This window comes from Eleutherodactylus coqui, chromosome 4, assembly GCF_035609145.1.
Source record: "Eleutherodactylus coqui strain aEleCoq1 chromosome 4, aEleCoq1.hap1, whole genome shotgun sequence".
Lineage (NCBI taxonomy): Eukaryota > Metazoa > Chordata > Amphibia > Anura > Eleutherodactylidae > Eleutherodactylus > Eleutherodactylus coqui.
This window is the reverse complement of record NC_089840.1, coordinates 2,664,043-2,684,269: the sequence shown is the minus strand read 5'-3', so window position 1 is coordinate 2,684,269 and position 20,227 is coordinate 2,664,043. Positions and strand designations below refer to the sequence as shown.

At 56.5% G+C, this 20,227-nt stretch overlaps 1 protein-coding gene across 1 annotated transcript in view; it reads right to left on the bottom strand.

Annotated features, from left to right (window-relative positions):
- BRWD1 (bromodomain and WD repeat domain containing 1) overlaps positions 1-18,033 on the bottom strand; it is a 123,346-nt gene extending 105,313 nt beyond the window's left edge. Inside the window, exons 1-7 of the mRNA XM_066598957.1 lie at positions 17,912-18,033; positions 13,864-13,922; positions 9,419-9,448; positions 8,088-8,147; positions 6,959-7,106; positions 2,203-2,301; positions 1,969-2,129 (exon numbers count right to left, since the gene is read on the bottom strand). Of these exons, the coding sequence (XP_066455054.1) occupies positions 1,969-2,129; positions 2,203-2,301; positions 6,959-7,106; positions 8,088-8,147; positions 9,419-9,448; positions 13,864-13,922; positions 17,912-17,960 (606 nt within the window). The 5' untranslated portion in view covers positions 17,961-18,033. The remainder of the gene's footprint in view (positions 1-1,968; positions 2,130-2,202; positions 2,302-6,958; positions 7,107-8,087; positions 8,148-9,418; positions 9,449-13,863; positions 13,923-17,911) is intronic.
- Between the last annotated feature and the right edge of the window lie 2,194 nt (positions 18,034-20,227).

Sequence of the window (20,227 nt, the reverse complement as noted above, 5' to 3'; positions counted from 1 at the left end):
CCAAGAGGCCTCACAAAAGACAATTATCTGCGTGGCTGATTAGCGCAATATCGGCCAGTTCATCTAAGAGCCTGAGAGAATGCCACGGCGCAAATGTTGGGCCTACCGACCCAGGCAGAAGCAAAAAAAAAAAAAAAATGGAAGGCCAAATCCACCACTTAAAGGAATATTTGGCCAGAGTTTCCAACTTGTCACAGGCGTCCACCATAGGCAAAGTGGTGTGTTTCACCAAGATTGACACTGGAGGCTTTAACCAATTGAAGAGGATACCCATGTCTTTATAGACTCTTCCAGAAATGGGTACATAATGTCCAAGTTCTTTGATTTCGTAAACTACTTGTCAGGGAGTGCGCTTTGGACATCTGAAAAAGGCCCTTACTGAAGACGTCCAAAAGGGCCGGATCTTTAACATGAAAGTTATCCTTCACAGCGACTACTAAGCCATCAACTAGAGAGGATAGCTTGGATGACTGTTCCTTGTCCAGGTCCGAATTTAAGGAAGACTCGGACACCTCGCCTTTGGAGAGAAGGTAGTCTCTGGAGGAGAGCTTAGAGTACGTCCCAAGGGGAGCTGGAGTGTACAGTGAGACTGCCGACTCAGAGGATTGCCGTGAGTGAGATGGCCTGGACATTTTTCAGGGTCTGCCACGGAAGGGGTCACTGGTGGAGGAATCGTGTCTAAAGATGCGTTTAGAGGTGGTTGATGGCAAGGCTTATATAGTGTGACAATCATCTTAGACAGTTAAGATCCAGGACTGCCCGAGACAGCACGCGCCCATTCAAGATCAACGGTCGGCTGGGTAGACAGAACGCTGTCAGCCTGTCTCAACGGAAAGCAGTTAAAGCAAAGCAGCTCAGACTGTCCAGATGAAAATTTATTGTTACGCTAAGTGAGTGGCTCTGCCATGACTGGAGCCCTCTGCCCTGGACCCTGGTGAGAGGATCGAATAGGCCTGCTTATGGAGAGATAACAGGAGCTAGCTGCCAGGATGAGCCTTCCCTATCTGATGCTGGTGGTCCAAGAGAGTGAGCCAGCAACGAGAGGTACCCCAGGTCTCAACGAGGAGCAAGAAGGATGCAGAGGTCACGAGGAAGACATGGCGGTAGGCTTCATCTCTGGGAAGCATGGGAACCAATAGAAGTGCAGGAGAATGGCGCACAGAGCAATCACTGGAGGAAGATCCTCCTCATTGCAGAACACCCAAGACAGGCTGAACAGAGCATTCTGGTCCGCCCCTGTAGAGAGCTGCCTATTGGAGGCCTAATGGTAGTCTGACCCTTGTGGTGGTGCTGAAGTAGACCCCAAAAACCATAGCCTGGATTATTCAAAGAAGTGTGGTCCCATGCAGAAAAAGACCCGTACAGTCCGGCACGAAGGAACCACGCCAGGCCAAGTCCAAAGAAGGTGTCCAGTTGTTAACTACAGTCAGCCTTTCCTTAAGCTAGGTCACTGATAGTAGAACGGCTGTTCCCTGGGGTTGGTGTGCTCATGCACTGAGACTATTTCTGCCGGAAACAGACAGCTCAGTCCTCACCGCAGTGGCAAGGCTTGGTATTACAAGCCAAGTTCCCACCACTTCTAATAGCAGGCTTGGCCACGAGAACGAAGCCGTCCGTTTCCTGTAGAAATTTGCTCAGTGCATGAATACAGCAAACCCAGAGAATAGCTGAGCGGTGGGGATCCGGGAGGCAGACCCTTGCTGATCTACTGATTCAACTATCCTCCGGATCGGCTATTGATACCTTATAACTAGAAGACCTCCTTCACAGGACTGTAATAACTACGACGTTATCTTATCTTAATGCAACAAACGCCTTCATAAAGCCATCTTAAGGGCAAACTGCCGCACAGGAAGTCCTCTCAAGGCAGCGAGGGTCACACTAAGCTCTGCTGCATCGGTGGTCCTTGTACAGGGTATTCATGCATTAAGCCCGCTGCCTCTTCTCAGGTTTCTTCAGTCTACTTACAGTGAAAATTCTTTGACCAGTGCGATCAAAAGCGACGCAGTAAACGGAAGAGAGATGACCGAGAATCCTCTTCTGCATCCTAATATGCTGGTACATGCTGACAGGAAAGGCAGAGTTGAAGTGCACAGCGCCGGTCAAGTGTTTGCCACGATGCACGTTAACTGAAAGGCACGAAAACCGTTATAAAGTACCAAAAACAAAGCAAACACAGTAAAATAAAAGTGCACAACGTACCGGTATTTGGTGGTCTCCTCATATTCACAGGCACTTCTGGGGGTCTCCCTCGCTGAAGAACGGCAAATGTTTTGTGGCTCCACTGAGCATTTCTGTAACCTGATGAGAAGGGTTGTGTATGAAGCAGCGCAGGGGCGGATGTACATGCAACAAGTGCCAGACGCCGGCAGTAACACGCTGCCCCTCTGGTTGGGGGATGTTCACAAGACAGATCTGTAGCACTTTATGCAGTGGTGCCAATCATCTGACTGGGTTTAGTAGAAATCTGTGCACCTCCTGCAGCCGCGGCACTGGTATGTACGAAGCCGGCCGGCGCAACAAATCTGCAACTAATCTGTCCAGTGAATATGAAAAAATATAGATTTGTATATTGCGATTGGATGTGAAGGAAGCTCGTGGCCGGATTATGGCAGTGGAAGCTAGTTGTGTTATAAGGTGACGAGTGCAAGAAAATAACTGTAGCTTTATATCAGCGGCTCCAATGCCAAAACATCCTGCTCGCTGCTGGAGACGCAGTGGGAAACTGCAGCGCTCCACTCCAGCATGACAGCCGAGCGTGCCGAAAGGAGGACGGTGCGTGCGCGAGACATCCACGGCGACAGCCGAGCGTGCCGAAAGGAAGACTGTGCGTGCGTGCGTGAGACATCCACGGCGACAGCCGAGCGTGCCGAAAGGAAGACTGTGCGTGCGTGAGACATCCACGGCGACAGCCGAGCGTGCCGAAAGGAAGACTGTGCGTGCGTGAGACATCCACGGCGACAGCCGAGCGTGCCGAAAGGAAGACTGTGCGTGCGTGCGTGAGACATCCACGGCGACAGCCGAGCGTGCCGAAAGGAAGACTGTGCGTGCGTGAGACATCCACGGCGACAGCCGAGCGTGCCGAAAGGAAGACTGTGCGTGAGACATATACAGCATCCCATAGTGCAGCGCTCCACTCCAGCATGGCAGCAGAGCGTGCCGAAAGGAAGACGGTGCGTGCGTGAGACATCTACGGCGACAGCTGATCATGCCGAAAGGAAGACTGTGCGTGCGTGAGACACCTACGGCGACAGCAGAGCGTGCCGAAAGGAAGACGGTGCGTGCGTGAGACATCTACGGCGACAGCTGAGCGTGCCGAAAGGAGGACGGTGCGTGCGTGAGACATCCACGGCGACAGCCGAGCGTGCCGAAAGGAGGACGGTGCGTGCGTGAGGTCTCCACGGCGACAGCCGAGCGTGCCGAAAGGAAGACTGTGCGTGCGTGAGACATCCACGGCGACAGCCGAGCGTGCCGAAAGGAAGACTGTGCGTGCGTGAGACATCCACGGCGACAGCCGAGCGTGCCGAAAGGAAGACTGTGCGTGCGTGAGACATCCACGGCGACAGCCGAGCGTGCCGAAAGGAAGACTGTGCGTGCGTGAGACATCCACGGCGACAGCCGAGCGTGCCGAAAGAAGGACGGTGCGTGCGTGAGACATCCACGGCGACAGCCGAGCGTGCCGAAAGGAAGACTGTGCGTGCGTGAGACATCCACGGCGACAGCCAAGTGTGCCGAAAGGAAGACTGTGCGTGCGTGAGACATCCACGGCGACAGCCGAGCGTGTCGAAAGGAAGACTGTGCGTGCGTGAGACATCCACGGCGACAGCCGAGCGTGTCGAAAGGAAGACTGTGCGTGCGTGCGACATCCACGGCGACAGCCGAGCGTGCCGAAAGGAAGACTGTGCGTGCGTCATCCACGGCGACAGCCGAGCGTGCCGAAAGGAAGACTGTGCGTGCGTGAGACATCCACGGCGACAGCCGAGCGTGCCGAAAAGAAGACTGTGCGTGCGTGAGACATCCACGGCGACAGCCGAGCGTGCCGAAAGGAAGACTGTGCGTGCGTGAGACATCCACGGCGACAGCCGAGCGTGCCAAAAGGAAGACTGTGCGTGCGTGAGACATCCACGGCGACAGCCGAGCGTGCCGAAAGGAAGACTGTGCGTGCGTGCGACATCCACGGCGACAGCCGAGCGTGCCGAAAGGAAGACTGTGCGTGCGTGCGACATCCACGGCGACAGCCGAGCGTGCCGAAAGGAAGACTGTGCGTGCGTGAGACATCTACAGCATCTGATCCCATAGTGCAGCGCTCCACTCCAGCATGGCAGCCGAGCGTGCCAAAAGGAAGGCTGTGCGTGCGTGAGACATCTACGGCGACAGCAGAGCGTGCCAAAAGAAAGACGGTGCATGTGTTAGACATCTACGGCGACAGCAGAGCGAGCCGAAAGGAAAATTGTGCGTGCGTGAGACATCCACGGCGACAGCCGAGCGTGCCGAAAGGAAGACTGTGCGTGCGTGAGACATCCACGGCGACAGCCGAGCGTGCCGAAAGGAAGACTGTGCGTGCGTGAGACATCCACGGCGACAGCCGAGCGTGCCGAAAGGAAGACTGTGCGTGCGTGAGACATCCACGGCGACAGCCGAGCGTGCCGAAAGGCAGACTGTGCGTGCGTGAGACATCTACAGCATCTGATCCCATAGTGCAGCGCTCCACTCCAGCATGGCAGCCGAGCGTGCCAAAAGGAAGGCTGTGCGTGCGTGAGACATCTACGGTGACAGCAGAGCGTGCCAAAAGAAAGACGGTGCATGTGAGACATCTACGGCGACAGCCGAGCGTGCCGAAAGGAAGACTGTGCGTGCGTAAGACATCTACGGCATCAGATCCCATAGTGCAGCGCTCTACTCCAGCATGACAGCCGAGCGTGCCGAAAGGAAGACGGTGCGTGCGTGAGACATCTGCGGCATGGTTGGCCAACACAGGGTTCTTCTGCGGGCACCGGATCCCATAGTGCAGTAGCAAGTTCCTAAAATGCATGGTAATCAATCAAGAATTGGAGGGGCATATTTTGACTGAAAGGGGTGAACCCAGCCCGGCACAGAATGTGATCCGCCCATCGGGCCATTTAGCCGCTATCTCCACCCTGAGGGGAGCGCAACCAGCAGGATATTTCGGCATTGAAGCAGTTGATGAGAACAATTAAAGGTCCAGTTAAGTTGGCGCTAACCAACAGGCTTCCATCAATACAAACCAACTATAGCAAAATGCTGCGGCCTAAGACGGCCGGATGACCGACGAGAAGCTGATGAGTGCGGGGAGAGGCGGTCGCAATCAGGAATCCATCATACACAAGGACCGCACGCCGACTATCACAAGAAGTACTAAGTCACATCTAGTTCCGGCCTCCGCCCCAGACCTCCCACTGCCGTAAGGGAAACCAATTTGTCTCCATTTGAGAAGATTTCTGCTCATTCCCAGTATTTGTGCCGGCAGAACGGTGACGTTATCAGCATAAACGGAACAGGACCCAGTTAAGGGATTATGGCTCGTCTCCAGATCACAAAGTGCAGCAGCCGCCTCTTAACCCGACCTGATTAGGATTCGAGGGGCTGTAACCTTTCAGGCACCTTCTGCTCATCTACCGGCTTGTGACGTCTCGTCATTTCTGTAGTGTACTTGCATTAAAAATGTGGCTTTGAGTCAGGTTTAAAGCAGCTGCCACTAGGGGGCTCCCCTCTAGCTTCTTTGCAATCTGCTGTCTGATGTTAGGTACAGAACTTCGGTAGCAACAGGGATGTTTCCTTAACATGTGAGGGGTGTTATCCTTACTGGCAGCTCCTGTGCACTCCCACAGCATGCTGACAGATCTGCAGACACTGTGATAATGATCTCCTGCTGCTACAGTTTGTGGTAGTACATATTACACACATTATGGTAGGTTTAATCCATCCGGCCACAATGTTTCTAAATGTCTGAGCATCCTAAGGCCGCCTGCACACGGGCGGAAATCCCGCAGCGGGATCTCCCGCGGGATTTCCGCTGCTCAAAGCCTGCATAGGAGTGCATTACAATACGCACTCCTATGCAGACGGCCGCGGTTTGGCCGCGCGAAATCTCGCGCGGCAAACAAACCGCGGCATGTCCTATTTTTGTGCGGGGCTCGCAGAGCCTCGCACAGAAGCGTCACTCACCCGGCCGCCGGCTCCGGTCTGCGCATGCGCTGCCTGCCCGTCAGCCGGCACATGAAAGAGCCGGGGCCGCCGGGCACGGGTGAGTACGCGCTCGTCCCTGCAGGTGCTCAGGTCGGGTCCCGCGGCGAGAATTCTCGCCGCCGGATCCGACCCGCTCGTCTGCAGGCGGCCTAAGAAAGAAGGGTGAGCATTCTGCCTCACTGCTGATTGGGACCAGAAAAAGTGCAATGCAGCATGGGAAGGGAAAGGAAGTGCAGGACAGTAAACTACTGGCAGAATGCTAGGCTTGCTGCACATCCTGTCCCTGAAAGTGGATTGCAAACATCAAAAAAAATGTGTAAGACCACCTAAAACTTTGAACTTAAAGACATGAAAACAGCAGCAAATGAGGGTGAGGAAAGCTTTCTGTAAGGCTGAAAACGCAGATCGGCTTTAAAGCCCTTTCATACAGCCAGATTATCAGGCACGTGTGTTCCTCCATTTGCCCACCTGACAATCCGGCCACCTAAAACGCCGGGAACACTCATTTGTCAATAATAGCCAATCGGCTGTACGTCTGCGTGTGTGAACAGGGAGATGTACAGCCGGCCTATGGAGACTTACCACCGGTCACGCTCATACAACTCTGGGCCTGTATAGAATAAAGCGCCAACTGACTTGCTTGTTGATTAGTGTTCGGAGCCTTTACTGAATTCTGACCGGATGTAAGTATAAAAGGTGATGAGGTGGTGGAATACACAGTAATGAGTCGCCCATGTGGGCACACGGGTACCTCTCTCTGTACATAAGGGCTTGTTGGCGATCCCAAGTAAGGAGCTGGATCTGGACACGGTGACAGGAGCCTGCTGGTCAATGAAGTGCGTTAAACCCCGACAGATCCTCAGCAAATGGTCAGAAGTAACCGACTCGTTGGTGGAAACCTAGAATCAAAGCCATAGGAAGAGAGATCAATGATCACTGATACAGATAGGCGACATACTGCACAAGCTTGGCATTGCCTTAAGATTCACTCCCTTTAATACATGCGCTTCTAGTTCACAGATGAACGTGCCGACAGTGCTGAGCAAGGCCGCCCTCATACATGCGCTGGCATAGCACAGCTGGAAACGCAGCGAAGGAAGCTTAAAACAAAAGCAATCCTCTCCCATCAGGCCCATCCGGGTCTCCCCCCGCTCTCCAGCAGGCTTCTGGGAAGTCCTCAGTGCCGACAGGGCAGCTCTTGCTGGTAACAGGGATTGCAAACCCCGCCTCCACCAATTGGTTCTCAAGCACTTGCTCAGCCAATCAGTCCCAGCGCTCGATGCACCAATCGGAGCCATTCATAAGAGATACTCTGTCGGCACCGACCATTGCAAGGGCGTCTGCCCGGAAGGCGTCTGCTAGGCCAGTACTGCTTTTTTCCTTCAGGTAGAGCTGCTAGGGCAATTAGCGCTGTCAAAAATTCAGAACCGACATGTGACGCGTTTGCAGCAGAGCTGAAAATGTGTGTGTGTGGGGGGGAGGGGCTGATGGGGGAGGGGGGCTTGTCTGCATGTCCTTAAAAAAAATGAATAAAAAAAAAGCTATACAATACGTTGTATGTATCCAAAACTGATGCCCACAAAAACAGCCCAGACAACGCGAAAATAAAAAGCTCTTGAAAAACAGGGCTGAAAATCCTCAAAAAACGGTCTTGTCTTCAGGTCCAGCAGCATCAATAAGGGGTTAAATCTGTTCCTACAATGCGGTATTAAGGCCTCAGCACCAAGAAGCATCCTGACCGCGCAGCGACAGGCGTACATAGACGGAGTCCTAGGAATGACATACAGAGCCGCCCCTTTAAGAAAAGCTCGCAGCAAGCGCAGTTGGATTTTTCTGCCATGCAGCAGAGGCGATGACCCTCCTCCCCGATCCCCACCTACCATCTCATCGTACGTCCGGCGGTGCTCGTGTCCCTGCCAGTCCAGGCGGTGTGGAAGCAGCTATTAAACAGAAAGTACATAGGTTCATGCCATTGACATTGCTGACAGTTTCCCCCTCTGATGTGTGGAGGTTTCTGGTTACAATGGAGTCCATCAACAGTGATGAGAAAACCAGTCACTCATCAGCCGGGGCGGAGGCGCCCGACATTCAGACGAGGCCTCGATAAGAGGGAGACGGTCCTAAAAATGGGTCTGAAGTTGTACATTTTATCAGAGGGGTTCAAGTGTTCAGATCCCCACAATCAGCAGAACTAAAAAGGTGTAAGTGCTGGGCTGGTTATTAGCATTCCTTCCTGCGGGGGCGCTGCAAGAAAACTCAGCACTTACTGCCCGATTCCCCACAGAGCACTGCTGATCACTGGGGGTCTCTGCAGGGGGACACTTTAAACAAGCCCGTTTTGTTAGAAGGGTCTCTTAACGGTTGACCACAAAACAGAGACCCCCTCGAACCCCTTTAAGACCAAGTCTGTTTATGCCTTAATAAGCAGGCCACGTTTAGGTAGTCTGGCGGAATTTTCCATCGTGAGTTCCACCTCCAACCACCATGACTTTCTGCCGCGGCTTCTGGGACGGATCAGAATGCAGATTTTGCCCCAATTAGTGGGGAAAATCCAAGTGTGGAACTCTGATGTGGAAAACCGCCATTCTGCAAGTCTCCACATCGAGTAGCGGCAGGTCAGTTCTTCACCCGGGCCAAGCCGCGCCAAAGACTGAAGCAGGACCCATGGATTGGGACGAGGTCTTCAGAGGTGGATACCCGCCGTCTGAACGTACCCTAAGAGTAGCCCGCCACATCGCACTTTATGCAGCTGGTCGCAGTAGACCGATACGTAAAAATACCCAAATTGCACAAGCTTTGTTCAACCGCTTCCCGTCCAATATCTCCAGGACGTAAATATCCACACGTGAACGGGTGAGGTCAACTGCGGATCCACGTTAAAATGTGCACCAAAACCCACTACATGTGAGCGGACCCTTCCCAGAAACCCCTGTACTAACGAGGTTTGTGATAGAAGGGTTAATGTGTGCCTTACTCCCATCACCCACCAGGACCAGAGAAGCGGGCGACACGCAAGCGCCAACATCCCGGAACCGCCTACATGCAAAGGTTCCAAGCTAGTGCTGTGATTGGCCATCAGGGTCTGAACCAATGAGGCCCGGGGGGGAGGGGGGGGGGGGGGGGGGGGGAGTGCAGTAGAATGGAACACTTTGCTATATTAGCGATAGACGGCCGGCTGGGGACGAGCCACCTTCAGCGCGGCGCTACTTACATTGTGCTCGTTTAACTCCTGGATCAGCATCTGCAGACAGAACACAAGCCGTTAGAATGTTACAGCAGTGGGAGCGACTAGAGCCGGGATACAGATGGCAGCTGACGGGCGAGGGGGGGCGGGGGGGGGGGGCGAGGGTCTGAAGGGTTACGGGACTGGAGGGCCTCAGCACAAATATCGCTGCACCTTGCAAAACCTTTTGCAGCAGTTGGAGGCAATGCAACCACTTGTTACACCGTTACAATGGCTCTACACAGACATGAAGCAACTTCGTATGATGCTCCTATACCTCCTCCTGGGCCACAGACTAACCCCGCGCCCGGTGCCCGCTACTACGGGGCGGTCCAGGCGTGACGGGTTGGAGGTGCAGATGCCCCACTGCAGGTTTACAGAATACAAGCGGAGGAGGTTTTAAAAACCTCCAACCTTCCGCAGTGGAAAAACCCTTGAAGAAAACCAGATTTCCCCGTCGGCAGCCCGTTCTTGTGCGGGAAAGACACAGATTTACCTTTTGTACAAAGGAGAGCGGAATCCAGTAAATCCACAGCAAAGCCCATCGTAGATCCGGTCGGTGTGCACCCACTACGGCCGAGGACCCTACAAGCCCACAGTGGGACATAAGATGGAAGGGAGACTCGGCCGGCGCTAGGAGGACCGTCCGCAGCATTCCCGTATAATACTAGCCCAATGAAACAGCTGTAAATGTAACTGCGGGTGGGGGGGGGGGGGCAACAAGATTTCCGTACTTCCAGTAAAACCGCTCATCCATTGGGGGCCACAGCTCAGACTGCGGGTATAACTGCTGCCACAAGGAGGGGGATAATAAGCACAAAGTGTTAGCGCCTCCTACCGGGGGGTACTAGTGGGCTGTAGACTAAACTGGAGCAATCAATGCCAGTCAGCTGCTGCAAAAGCTAGTAAAGTCTTGTGGTGCAGTAAAAGAGGTATAGGGGGGAGGGACGAGAACATTATCCCCCCACTATATAAGGCACTTGTCAGGCCTCACATGGAATACTGCGTACAGTTCTGGACACCAGTGCTCAGGAAAGATGTTACAGTGCTGGAGGGGTGCAAAGAAGGGCAACTAAACTAATACATGGAATGACGGGACTGGAATACCCAGAGAGGCACCAAAACTGGGATTATTCACCCCGGAAAAAAGACGGCTAAGGGGCGACCAAATCACTCTGTATAAATACATGAGGGGACGATACAAGGATCTCTGCCAGGATCTGTTTATACCCAGGACTGCGACGGTAACAAGAGGGCATCCGCTACGATTAGAGGAAAGCAGGTTTCATCACCAACACAGAAGGGGATTCTTTACTGTAAGAGCAGTTAGACTGCGGAACTCTCTGCCTGAGGACGTGGTGATGGCAGGATCCATAGAGGAGTAATAGGGACTAGATGTCTTTCTGGAGAGGAAGGATATTACAGGATATAAATCTTAGGTTAATTGTTAATCCGGGTATACAGGCAGGTAGGAACTATTAGGGGTTGGTCCAGGGAACAGTCTGATTGCCATTAGGGAGTCGGGAAGGAATTTTCCCCCAAAAGGGCTAATTGGCTCCTGCTCTTGGGGGTTTTTTGCCTTCCTCTGGATCAACAACACAGGAGGATAACAGGCTGGACTAGATGGACATTGTCTTCATTCAGCCTTACGGACTATGTTACTGGCTGTACCCCCTGCTATCTTACTCTGCTGCTCCTTGCATGTAAACCAGATACAAAAAACCTGCCAATATAAGTGCCCAGCGCCCTAGTAGACAGCGCCATAACACATAACGGAGGCGCTTTGCCCGTGCCACAGTAGGCCTCTATCGCCGCTGAAAGAGTCTGTTGGAGACCGGTAGGTCCACAAGGACCACACTAGATTACGTTCTCTCGGATAAACCACAGAGGAGCAGAATGAAGGTAGGACAAGGTCCTCCTTGAGTTAGAACGCCAATACTACCTTAGGTAGGAAGAAGGATGGAAGAGGGTCCCTGTAAGAGATGTTCTCGAAGATCCACCACCACACCGGCAGGGGCCAAGCAGCTCCACCGAGCGGCCGACGGCGGCAGGGCCATGCTGGAGCCTTGAGAATCGCCTTCTGTCTTGATCTTTGTGGTATAAGTGGGAAGGGGGTAGAGATGTACAGAAACCTTAAGTCCTTCTATGGGATTACCAGAGCATCCACTGCTGAGTCTGGGAGGTACAGAGACGTGGCTACAAAGACTGGCAACTCACGATTGATTCTGGACACCATCAGGTCGATGTTTGGTTGGCCCCACCTTCAACAAAGAGTGATCAAGGGAATTTAGTATGCAGCTCCCATTCTCCCTGGTCGGCTGTCCCTCTGCTGAGGAAGTCTACTATCCAGTTGCTTGTTCCCAATATGTGGACTGCCGAGAGAACTAGAGGGTGATCTTTGCCGCTTCTGCCATGACCTTCGTGCTGCAGGTTCCACCATGTCGGTTTGGACTCGAACTGGGCAATCTGACAGCTGGGGCACGAAGTGATGAAGCAACAGAAGCATGGATGGAAGTGCCAACACATTTATTGTGTTCGGGCCAAGTGTCTTTTGCATAGTGGGCCGGTGTGCGGTGAGGTGACCCAGGGGACTGGAGGAGTCTGGAGAAGATGGGCGAGAAGACAGCCGAGGTGTGGTGAGGTGACACGGGGGACTGGAGGAGTCAGGAGAAGATGGGCGAGAAGACAGTCGAGGTGTGGTGAGGTGACTCGGGGGACTGGAGGAGTCAAGAGAAGATGGGCGAGAAGACAGTCGAGGTGTGGTGAGGTGACTCGGGGGACTGGAGGAGTCAAGAGAAGATGGGCGAGAAGACAGCCGAGGTGTGGTGAGGTGACCCAGGGGACTGGAGGAGTCAGGAGAAGATGGGCGAGAAGACAGCCGAGGTGTGGTGAGGTGACCCGGGGGACTGGAGGAGTCAGGAGAAGATGGGCGAGAAGACAGCCGAAGTGTGGTGAGGTGACCCAGGGGACTGGAGGAGTCAGGAGAAGATGGGCGAGAAGACAGCCGAAGTGTGGTGAGGTGACCCGGGGGACTGGAAGAGTCAAGAGAAGATGGGCGAGAAGACAGCCCAAGTGTGGTGAGGTGACCCGGGGGACTGGAGGAGTCAAGCGAAGATGGGCGAGAAGACAGCCGAGGTGTGGTGAGGTGACCCGGGGGACTGGAGGAGTCAGGAGAAGATGGGCGAGAAGACAGCCCCAATCACATTATGCTGGCGTCAGGGCCCGAGCGGCTCTACCGACGGCGGCAGGGCCCGAGCGGCTCTACCAAGCAGCCAACACTGCAGTCCTGAGTCCGTAGAGAGTTTCAGCGTCTGTCTGTGAAGATATCGAGAGCTGCAGGTCCCACAGAGCGGAAACCAAGTCTAAGAGCTCTGGAAGAGGCCGATTTACCCATGTGGCAAATTTGCTGCAGATTGAACCCGTCGGGGCGGGCATAAACAGCAGAAGTCCATATTTCATATAATTCTATACAAACAAGACTGGACGCTGCGGGGGTGCGGGCCGTACAACATGAATTATTCTGTGTGGATTGTGGAATCCATGCTGTGAGGGGAGAAGAGACCAGGCTGACCCGTCCGCGTCCGAGCGGCATCACAGACTGCAGCCAATCTGTATGGGGACCCATGTGACAAGCCCACCTAGTCCGGTGTCTGACCGAGGCCCCGAGCTTCTGTTCACATCTCACTTGTTTCTGTTATGTTCCATCATGGGACAGAACGGCAAGAAAGGTCTGCCCATACATGACTGCAAGCAGCGGCGCCGGACAATCCGCCGGCTACAACGGGCTCCATCCAGCGCCCATCATGTTACCGAAAACAATAGGCTAACACGCATCGATTACGAAAACACAGAACAGAAGTGTGAACAGAGTCTAAGCCATCGTGGCATTAAAGGGGATGTCCAGCTGTAAACGATGATGGCCTGTCCACAGAAAATGCCATCCGCAGTTAACCAGGGGGGGTCTGCCACACGGGAGCCCCACGATCAGCCGATTACCACACCAACGTACTGATGTAGAAGCAGACAGCTCCATTCTTACTGCAGTGGCCAGGTTTGGTATTTCAGGCATCGAAGTGAATGGGAACTTTGCCTGTAATGCTAAGCGTGGAGAACCACTGATGAGTGGGGGTTCCGGGTGTAAGACCCCAAATGATTCATGGCCTAACCTGAGACTATAAATGGCGTAGCCTACAACTGGACACCCCTTACTGTCAGCCAAACCCACTGCTTCCTGACGACCACCTAATGTGCACAGCGCCCCCCCACAGTAGCCCAACCGCAACGTGCAAACCACGTCTGGACTTCTCGTGACTGCAGTCATAACCAGTGTCACAACACCATCTACATCCGAGCCACGAGTGGCATCCAAGGCGGTCGTGTGGCCCTAGTGTGAAGGTGGTCACCATGTGGACAGACTACGTAGCCGCACTTACCTGCGCAGATTTCCCGCAGGGCCCGGCGGAGAGATAGCGAGCAATTAGGAAATACAACTCTGCAATCAAACACAAAGAAGAGCCGTTAGATGCTGCGAGGAAGGAGGAGAACGGCGCTTTACAGACTGCATGACAAGCGGAGACCGCGCCGGTACAAGGGCCGCGGGATGGACACCGCTGGGGCTGCAGCTCCCCGGGGGTCCAGAGGGCACATCCTGTACTGCATGTAAGGGGCTTATTCACAGACCGCGCCGGTACAAGGGCCGCGGGACGGACACTGCTGGGGCTGCAGCTCCCCGGGGGTCCAGAGCGCACATCCTGGACTGCATGTGAGGGGCTTATTCACAGACCACGCCGGTACAAGGGCCGCGGGAAGGACACTGCTGGGGCTGCAGCTCCCCGGGGGTCCAGAGGGCACATCCTGTACTGCATCCGAAGGGCTTATTCACAGACCACGCCGGTACAAGGGCCGCGGGACAGACACTGCTGGGGCTGCAGCTCCCCGAGGGTCCAGAGGGCACATCCTGTACTGCGTGTAAGGGGCTTATTCACAGACCGCGCCAGTACAAGGGCCGCGGGACGGACACCGCTGGGGCTGCAGCTCCCCGAGGGTCCAGAGGGCACATCCTGTACTGCGTGTAAGGGGCTTATTCACAGACCGCGCCAGTACAAGGGCCGCGGGACGGACACCGCTGGGGCTGCAGCTCCCCGAGGGGTCCAGAGCGCACATCCTGTACTGCATCCGAAGGGCTTATTCACAGACCGCGCCGGTACAAGGGCCGCGGGACGGACACTGCTGGGGCTGCAGCTCCCCGAGGGGTCCAGTGCGCACATCCTGGACTGCATGTGAGGGGCTTATTCACAGACCACGCCGGTACAAGGGCCGCGGGAAGGACACTGCTGGGGCTGCAGCTCCCCGGGGGTCCAGAGGGCACATCCTGTACTGCATCCGAAGGGCTTATTCACAGACCACGCCGGTACAAGGGCCGCGGGACAGACACTGCTGGGGCTGCAGCTCCCCGAGGGTCCAGAGGGCACATCCTGTACTGCGTGTAAGGGGCTTATTCACAGACCGCGCCAGTACAAGGGCCGCGGGACGGACACCGCTGGGGCTGCAGCTCCCCGAGGGTCCAGAGGGCACATCCTGTACTGCGTGTAAGGGGCTTATTCACAGACCGCGCCAGTACAAGGGCCGCGGGACGGACACTGCTGGGGCTGCAGCTCCCCGAGGGGTCCAGTGCGCACATCCTGGACTGCATGTGAGGGGCTTATTCACAGACCACGCCGATACAAGGACTGCAGGACGGACACTGCAGGGGCTGCAGCTCCCCGGGGGTCCAGAGCGCACATCCTGGACTGCATGTGAGGGGCTTATTCACAGACCACGCCGGTACAAGGGCCGCAGGATGGACACTGCTGGGGCTGCAGCTCCCCGGGGTTCCAGAGCGCACATCCCGGATGGCATCCGAAGGGCTTATTCACAGACCGTGCCGGTACAAGGGCCGCGGGACGGACACTGCTGGGGCTGCAGCTCCCCGGGGTCCAGAGGGCACATCCTGTACTGCATCCGAAGGGCTTATTCACAGACCGCGCCGGTACAAGGGCCGCGGGACGGACACTGCAGGGGCTGCAGCTCCCCGGGGGTCCAGAGCGCACATCCTGCACTGCATCCGAAGGGCTTATTCACAGACCACGCCGGTACAAGGGCCGCGGGCGGACACTGCTGGGGCTGCAGCTCCCCGGGGGTCCAGAGCGCACATCCTGTACTGCATCCGAAGGGCTTATTCACAGACCGCGCCGGTACAAGGGCTGCGGGACGGACACCGCTGGGGCTGCAGCTCCCCGGGGTCCAGAGCGCACATCCTGTACTGCATCCGAAGGGCTTATTCACAGACCGCGCCGGTACAAGGACTGCCGGACGGACACCGCTGGGGCTGCAGCTCCCCGAGGGGTCCAGAGCGCACATCCTGGAGTGCATGTAAGGGGCTTATTCACAGACCACGCCGGTACAAGGGCCGCGGGACGGACACTGCTGGGGCTGCAGCTCCCCGGGGGTCCAGAGCGCACATCCTGTACTGCATGTGAGGGGCTTATTCACAGACCACGCCGGTACAAGGGCCGCGGGACGGACACCGCTGGGGCTTCAGCTCCCCGAGGGGTCCAGAGCGCACATCCTGGACTGCATCCGAAGGGCTTATTCACAGACCGTGCCGGTACAAGGGCCGCGGGACGGACACTGCAGGGGCTGCAGCTCCCCGGGGGGTCCAGAGGGCACATCCTGGACTGCATGTGAGGGGCTTATTCACAGACCGCGCCGATGCAAGGGCCGCGGGACGGACACCGCTGGGGCTGCAGCTCCCCGGGGGTCCAGAGCGCACATCCTGGAGTGCATGTGAGGGGCTTATTCACAGACTGCGTCGGTACAAGGGCCGCGGGACGGACACCGCTGGGGCTGCAGCTCCCCGAGGGTCCAGAGCGCACATCCTGTACTGCATGTAAGGGGCTTATTCACAGACCGCGCCGGTACAAGGGCCGCGGGACGGACACTGCTGGGGCTGCAGCTCCCCGGGGGTCCAGAGCGCACATCCTGTACTGCACCCGAAGGGCTTATTCACAGACCACGCCGGTACAAGGGCCGCGGGACGGACACCGCTGGGGCTGCAGCTCCCCGAGGGGTCCAGAGCGCACATCCTGGACTACGTCCGAAGGGCTTATTCACAGACCGCGCCGGTACAAGGGCCGCAGGACGGACACCGCTGGGGCTGCAGCTCCCCGAGGGTCCAGAGCGCACATCCCGGATGGTATCCGAAGGGCTTATTCACAGACAATAACTATGCGCAGAAGTAGGGACCGCGCCGGCTCTGCCCAAGAACATTGCGGCTTTTCTTCAGAACGCGAAGGCGAATTATCAGAACGTTACACAACAATAAGACGCAGCGGAGATGCCACAGCACAACCCGCCGCCGGTCAGAGGGGGCGCCATAATGGGGGCGCCATAATGGTGGCGACATTGCTTCCCTCCCAGATATAACGGGTTACACCCCAAGATGGCGCCAGTAAGCAGTATAACCGCCGCCGCACGTCACGGGGACTCCGCCCACTCCCAGAACGCTGCGAGGACTTCAGACGACACCGGGCAGCAGAGGAGTGTCAGTGGGGTCCGGCGCAGAGACCCCCGGGGGGGTGACAGAGCTGCCCGCTGCCCGGCCGTAGACCGCTGCACCCCCATGCCACCCACAAGGGGTGTCCACACCGGACGGCGCAGCGACTCTAAGGGGTTAGGTCCCCAAAGGCATCAGACATTCAGCGGGACGGGGAGTCACGGCCGACACCCTGCAGCACCGGACACTGCGCCACGGCCGGCCGCCGTCCACTGACAGCAAGCAGAGGGTGGGGGACGACCGCGGCTGCACTGACAGCAAGCAGAGGGTGGGGGACGACCGCGGCTGCACTGACACCGAGCGGCAGCATCACGCAGGCGACCCGCGGTCCGACACGGAAACACGCCGGAGAACCACAACTCCCAGCAGCCCCGGCGAGAATTATGTACGGCGCAGCGGCAGGACGGCGGACTACAAGTACAAGCCGGAGCGGCGGGATGCTGGGACTTGTAGTGCCGCTAACACGTTAGTCCTTCGACTTTCCGAGACCACAAACTTCTGTTACTCCGGCGTTTCCAGGACGGCGCCGGATTATCAGACACAGCGTGTTTATACTGAGCGGCGCGCCGGTCCGGTCAGCTCACAGTCCGGCGCCGGTCCGGTCAGCTCACAGTCCGGCGCCGGTCCGGTCAGCTCACAGTCCGGCGCCGGTCCGGTCAGCTCACAGTCCGGCGCCGGTCCGGTCAGCTCACAGTCCGGGGCCGCTCCGGTCAGCTCACAGTCCGGGGCCGGTCCGGTCAGCTCACAGTCCGGGGCCGGTCCGGTCAGCTCACAGTCCGGCGCCGGACCACCAGAACTTTGTACCGGATTACAGGGCGGTGTAACTGGTCGCTGGCAGCAGAGGCCGCACACAGCTGCTGCTGCCCCCTGCTGGCGCCGCGGGTTACCTGACTCCGCCGGCTCTCTGGAGCGGCTGGCCACAGGCTGCAGCGCCATGCCGGCTCTAGAGTCCTCCTCCGCGCGGCCTCCTCACAGCTGCTCACTCCAGCACTGACTCCGCCTCTTCCGGTTCAGTACTCAGGTTTCTCAGAACTACCTCCGCCTACAGACTCCTCCGATGTCAAGTAGTTCCTGACAACCTCGCTCTATCCTGCTGCAGTCAGGGATCTGAACCGCTCAACATAGGTGCAAAATCCGTCCGTGAATGATATCGGTAAAAGCCCTCATGAGCGAAGAGAAGGGTATAAGATCAAGCCCGGAAGACTCTGCATTGTTATTCCTGCGCGGCGGTGATGCGGTTCATCCCGAGTGAACTATATAAGTCATTGTGACGGCCGTGGGAGTCGGGTGACTACAAGTCCCATGAATCCCCGCTGCAGTACAGGATGCGCCGGGCTCATGGGAGTTGTAGTTCAGAGCCCCAAGTGCAGCAGGTTGTTTCTGGAGCGGAGTGGAGAGCAGCAGAGGTGTCGGCGCAGTGTAGGCTCTTACCGCTTGTGTTATATTTAAAGGGGTTTATCAATGAGACTTACAGAGCCTCACCCGAATACTGCGGAGCCCCAACCTGCAGCGTGCCGCTAACATTGGAGTGTCACCGACAATTGTGTTAATAACCCGTAGCGGGTGGGGGCCCCGGCGGGGTCACGGCGGGCGGGTTTGATGCGGTTCGCTGTTACATATCCACAGCTGCGAAACACCACAGCATTTACAGCACGAGGCAAAGTCTGTGCGGCCGGCGAGACGGAAAGCCGGCGTGTCGCTATAAGAAGGACGGGCTTTATTATAACAGGTGCTATTACAGATCCACGGGGGCCGTCCGCCAGAGGACACGCTGCCACGGGGGCCGTCCGCCAGAGGACACGCTGCCACGGGGGCCGTCCGCCAGAGGACACGCTGCCACGGGGGCCGTCCGCCAGAGGACACGCTGCCACGGGGGCCGTCCGCCAGAGGACACGCTGCCACGGGGGCCGTCCGCCAGAGGACACGCTGCCACGGGGGCCGTCCGCCAGAGGACACGCTGCCACGGGGGCCGTCCGCCACAGGACACGCTGCCACGGGGGCCGTCCGCCACAGGACACGCTGCCACGGGGGCCGTCCGCCACAGGACACGCTGCCACGGGGGCCGTCCGCCAGAGGACACGCTGCCACGGGGGCCGTCCAGCAGAGGACACGCTGCCACTGCTGCCGAAGGGACTAAAGGCTCCAATAATGACTTGTGGAACACCCTGTGAGCCCTCCATGTAGCAAACCAAGTTCATAAGCAAGCAGATTTACTACCCGCGTGATGACAAAGGGCCCACGTAACGCGGCGCCAGCTTCAGGGACGGAACCTTCAATGAGATTCTATACGACAAATATACCTTCTGTCCCATCCTGTACGGTTCAGATACTGACAGACTCCTCCCATTACGCAACTGCATACGGGGCCCCGCAGCTTCCAGGTTCTTCTGTACTTCTCTCCATACCCCCTGCAGCGCATCTGTGGGGACATCAGCTGCAGGACAGACAGACGGAGTAGGGATCGCTGTAAGGAAGCGAGGATGCTGACCATATACGCAAAGGAATGGGGATACCCCAGTGGTGGAACAAGGGCGGTTGTTTAGTGCAAACTCTGCCAACGGCAGGAACTCTGCCCACCGATGAGCCGTCTCACTAGCGAACAACCGTAAATATTGCACTAAATCCTGGTCCTTCCGCTCCGTCTGACCATTAGTTTGCGGGTGGAACGCTGAAGAGAAGGAAAGCGACGTTCCCAGGTTCCTACAGAAGGCACGCCAAAACTGCGCCACAAACTGAACCCCGCGATCAGATACGATGTTCTCGGGAACCCCATGTAGGGGAATGATTTCTTTACAAAAATCTTGGCAAATTCTATCGCAGAAGGAAGCTTCTTTAACGCCACGAAATGAGCCATCTGTGAGAAACGGTCAACAACAACCAGGATCGTGGTGAACTTCTGAGACTCACGTAGATCGGTGATAAAATCTACCGGTAACAGTCTCAGAGGCCCCTCCGGACAACGACTTTTACTGCGTACATAGACAGAGCATCCCTTAACAAAGTTGCGGATTTCCCGAGACATGCCTGGCCACCAGTAGAGTCTAGTACAAAGATCCAGGGTCCCCTGAACCCCCGGATGGCCTGTGAGAACAGACGAGTGAGACTCTTCAATGACTCTGAGACGCAAGGTCTCTGGCACAAACCATCTGCCCTCCGGCACCCCCGAGGGAGCGTCCTGCTGACAATTTTGTAGATGAGGAACG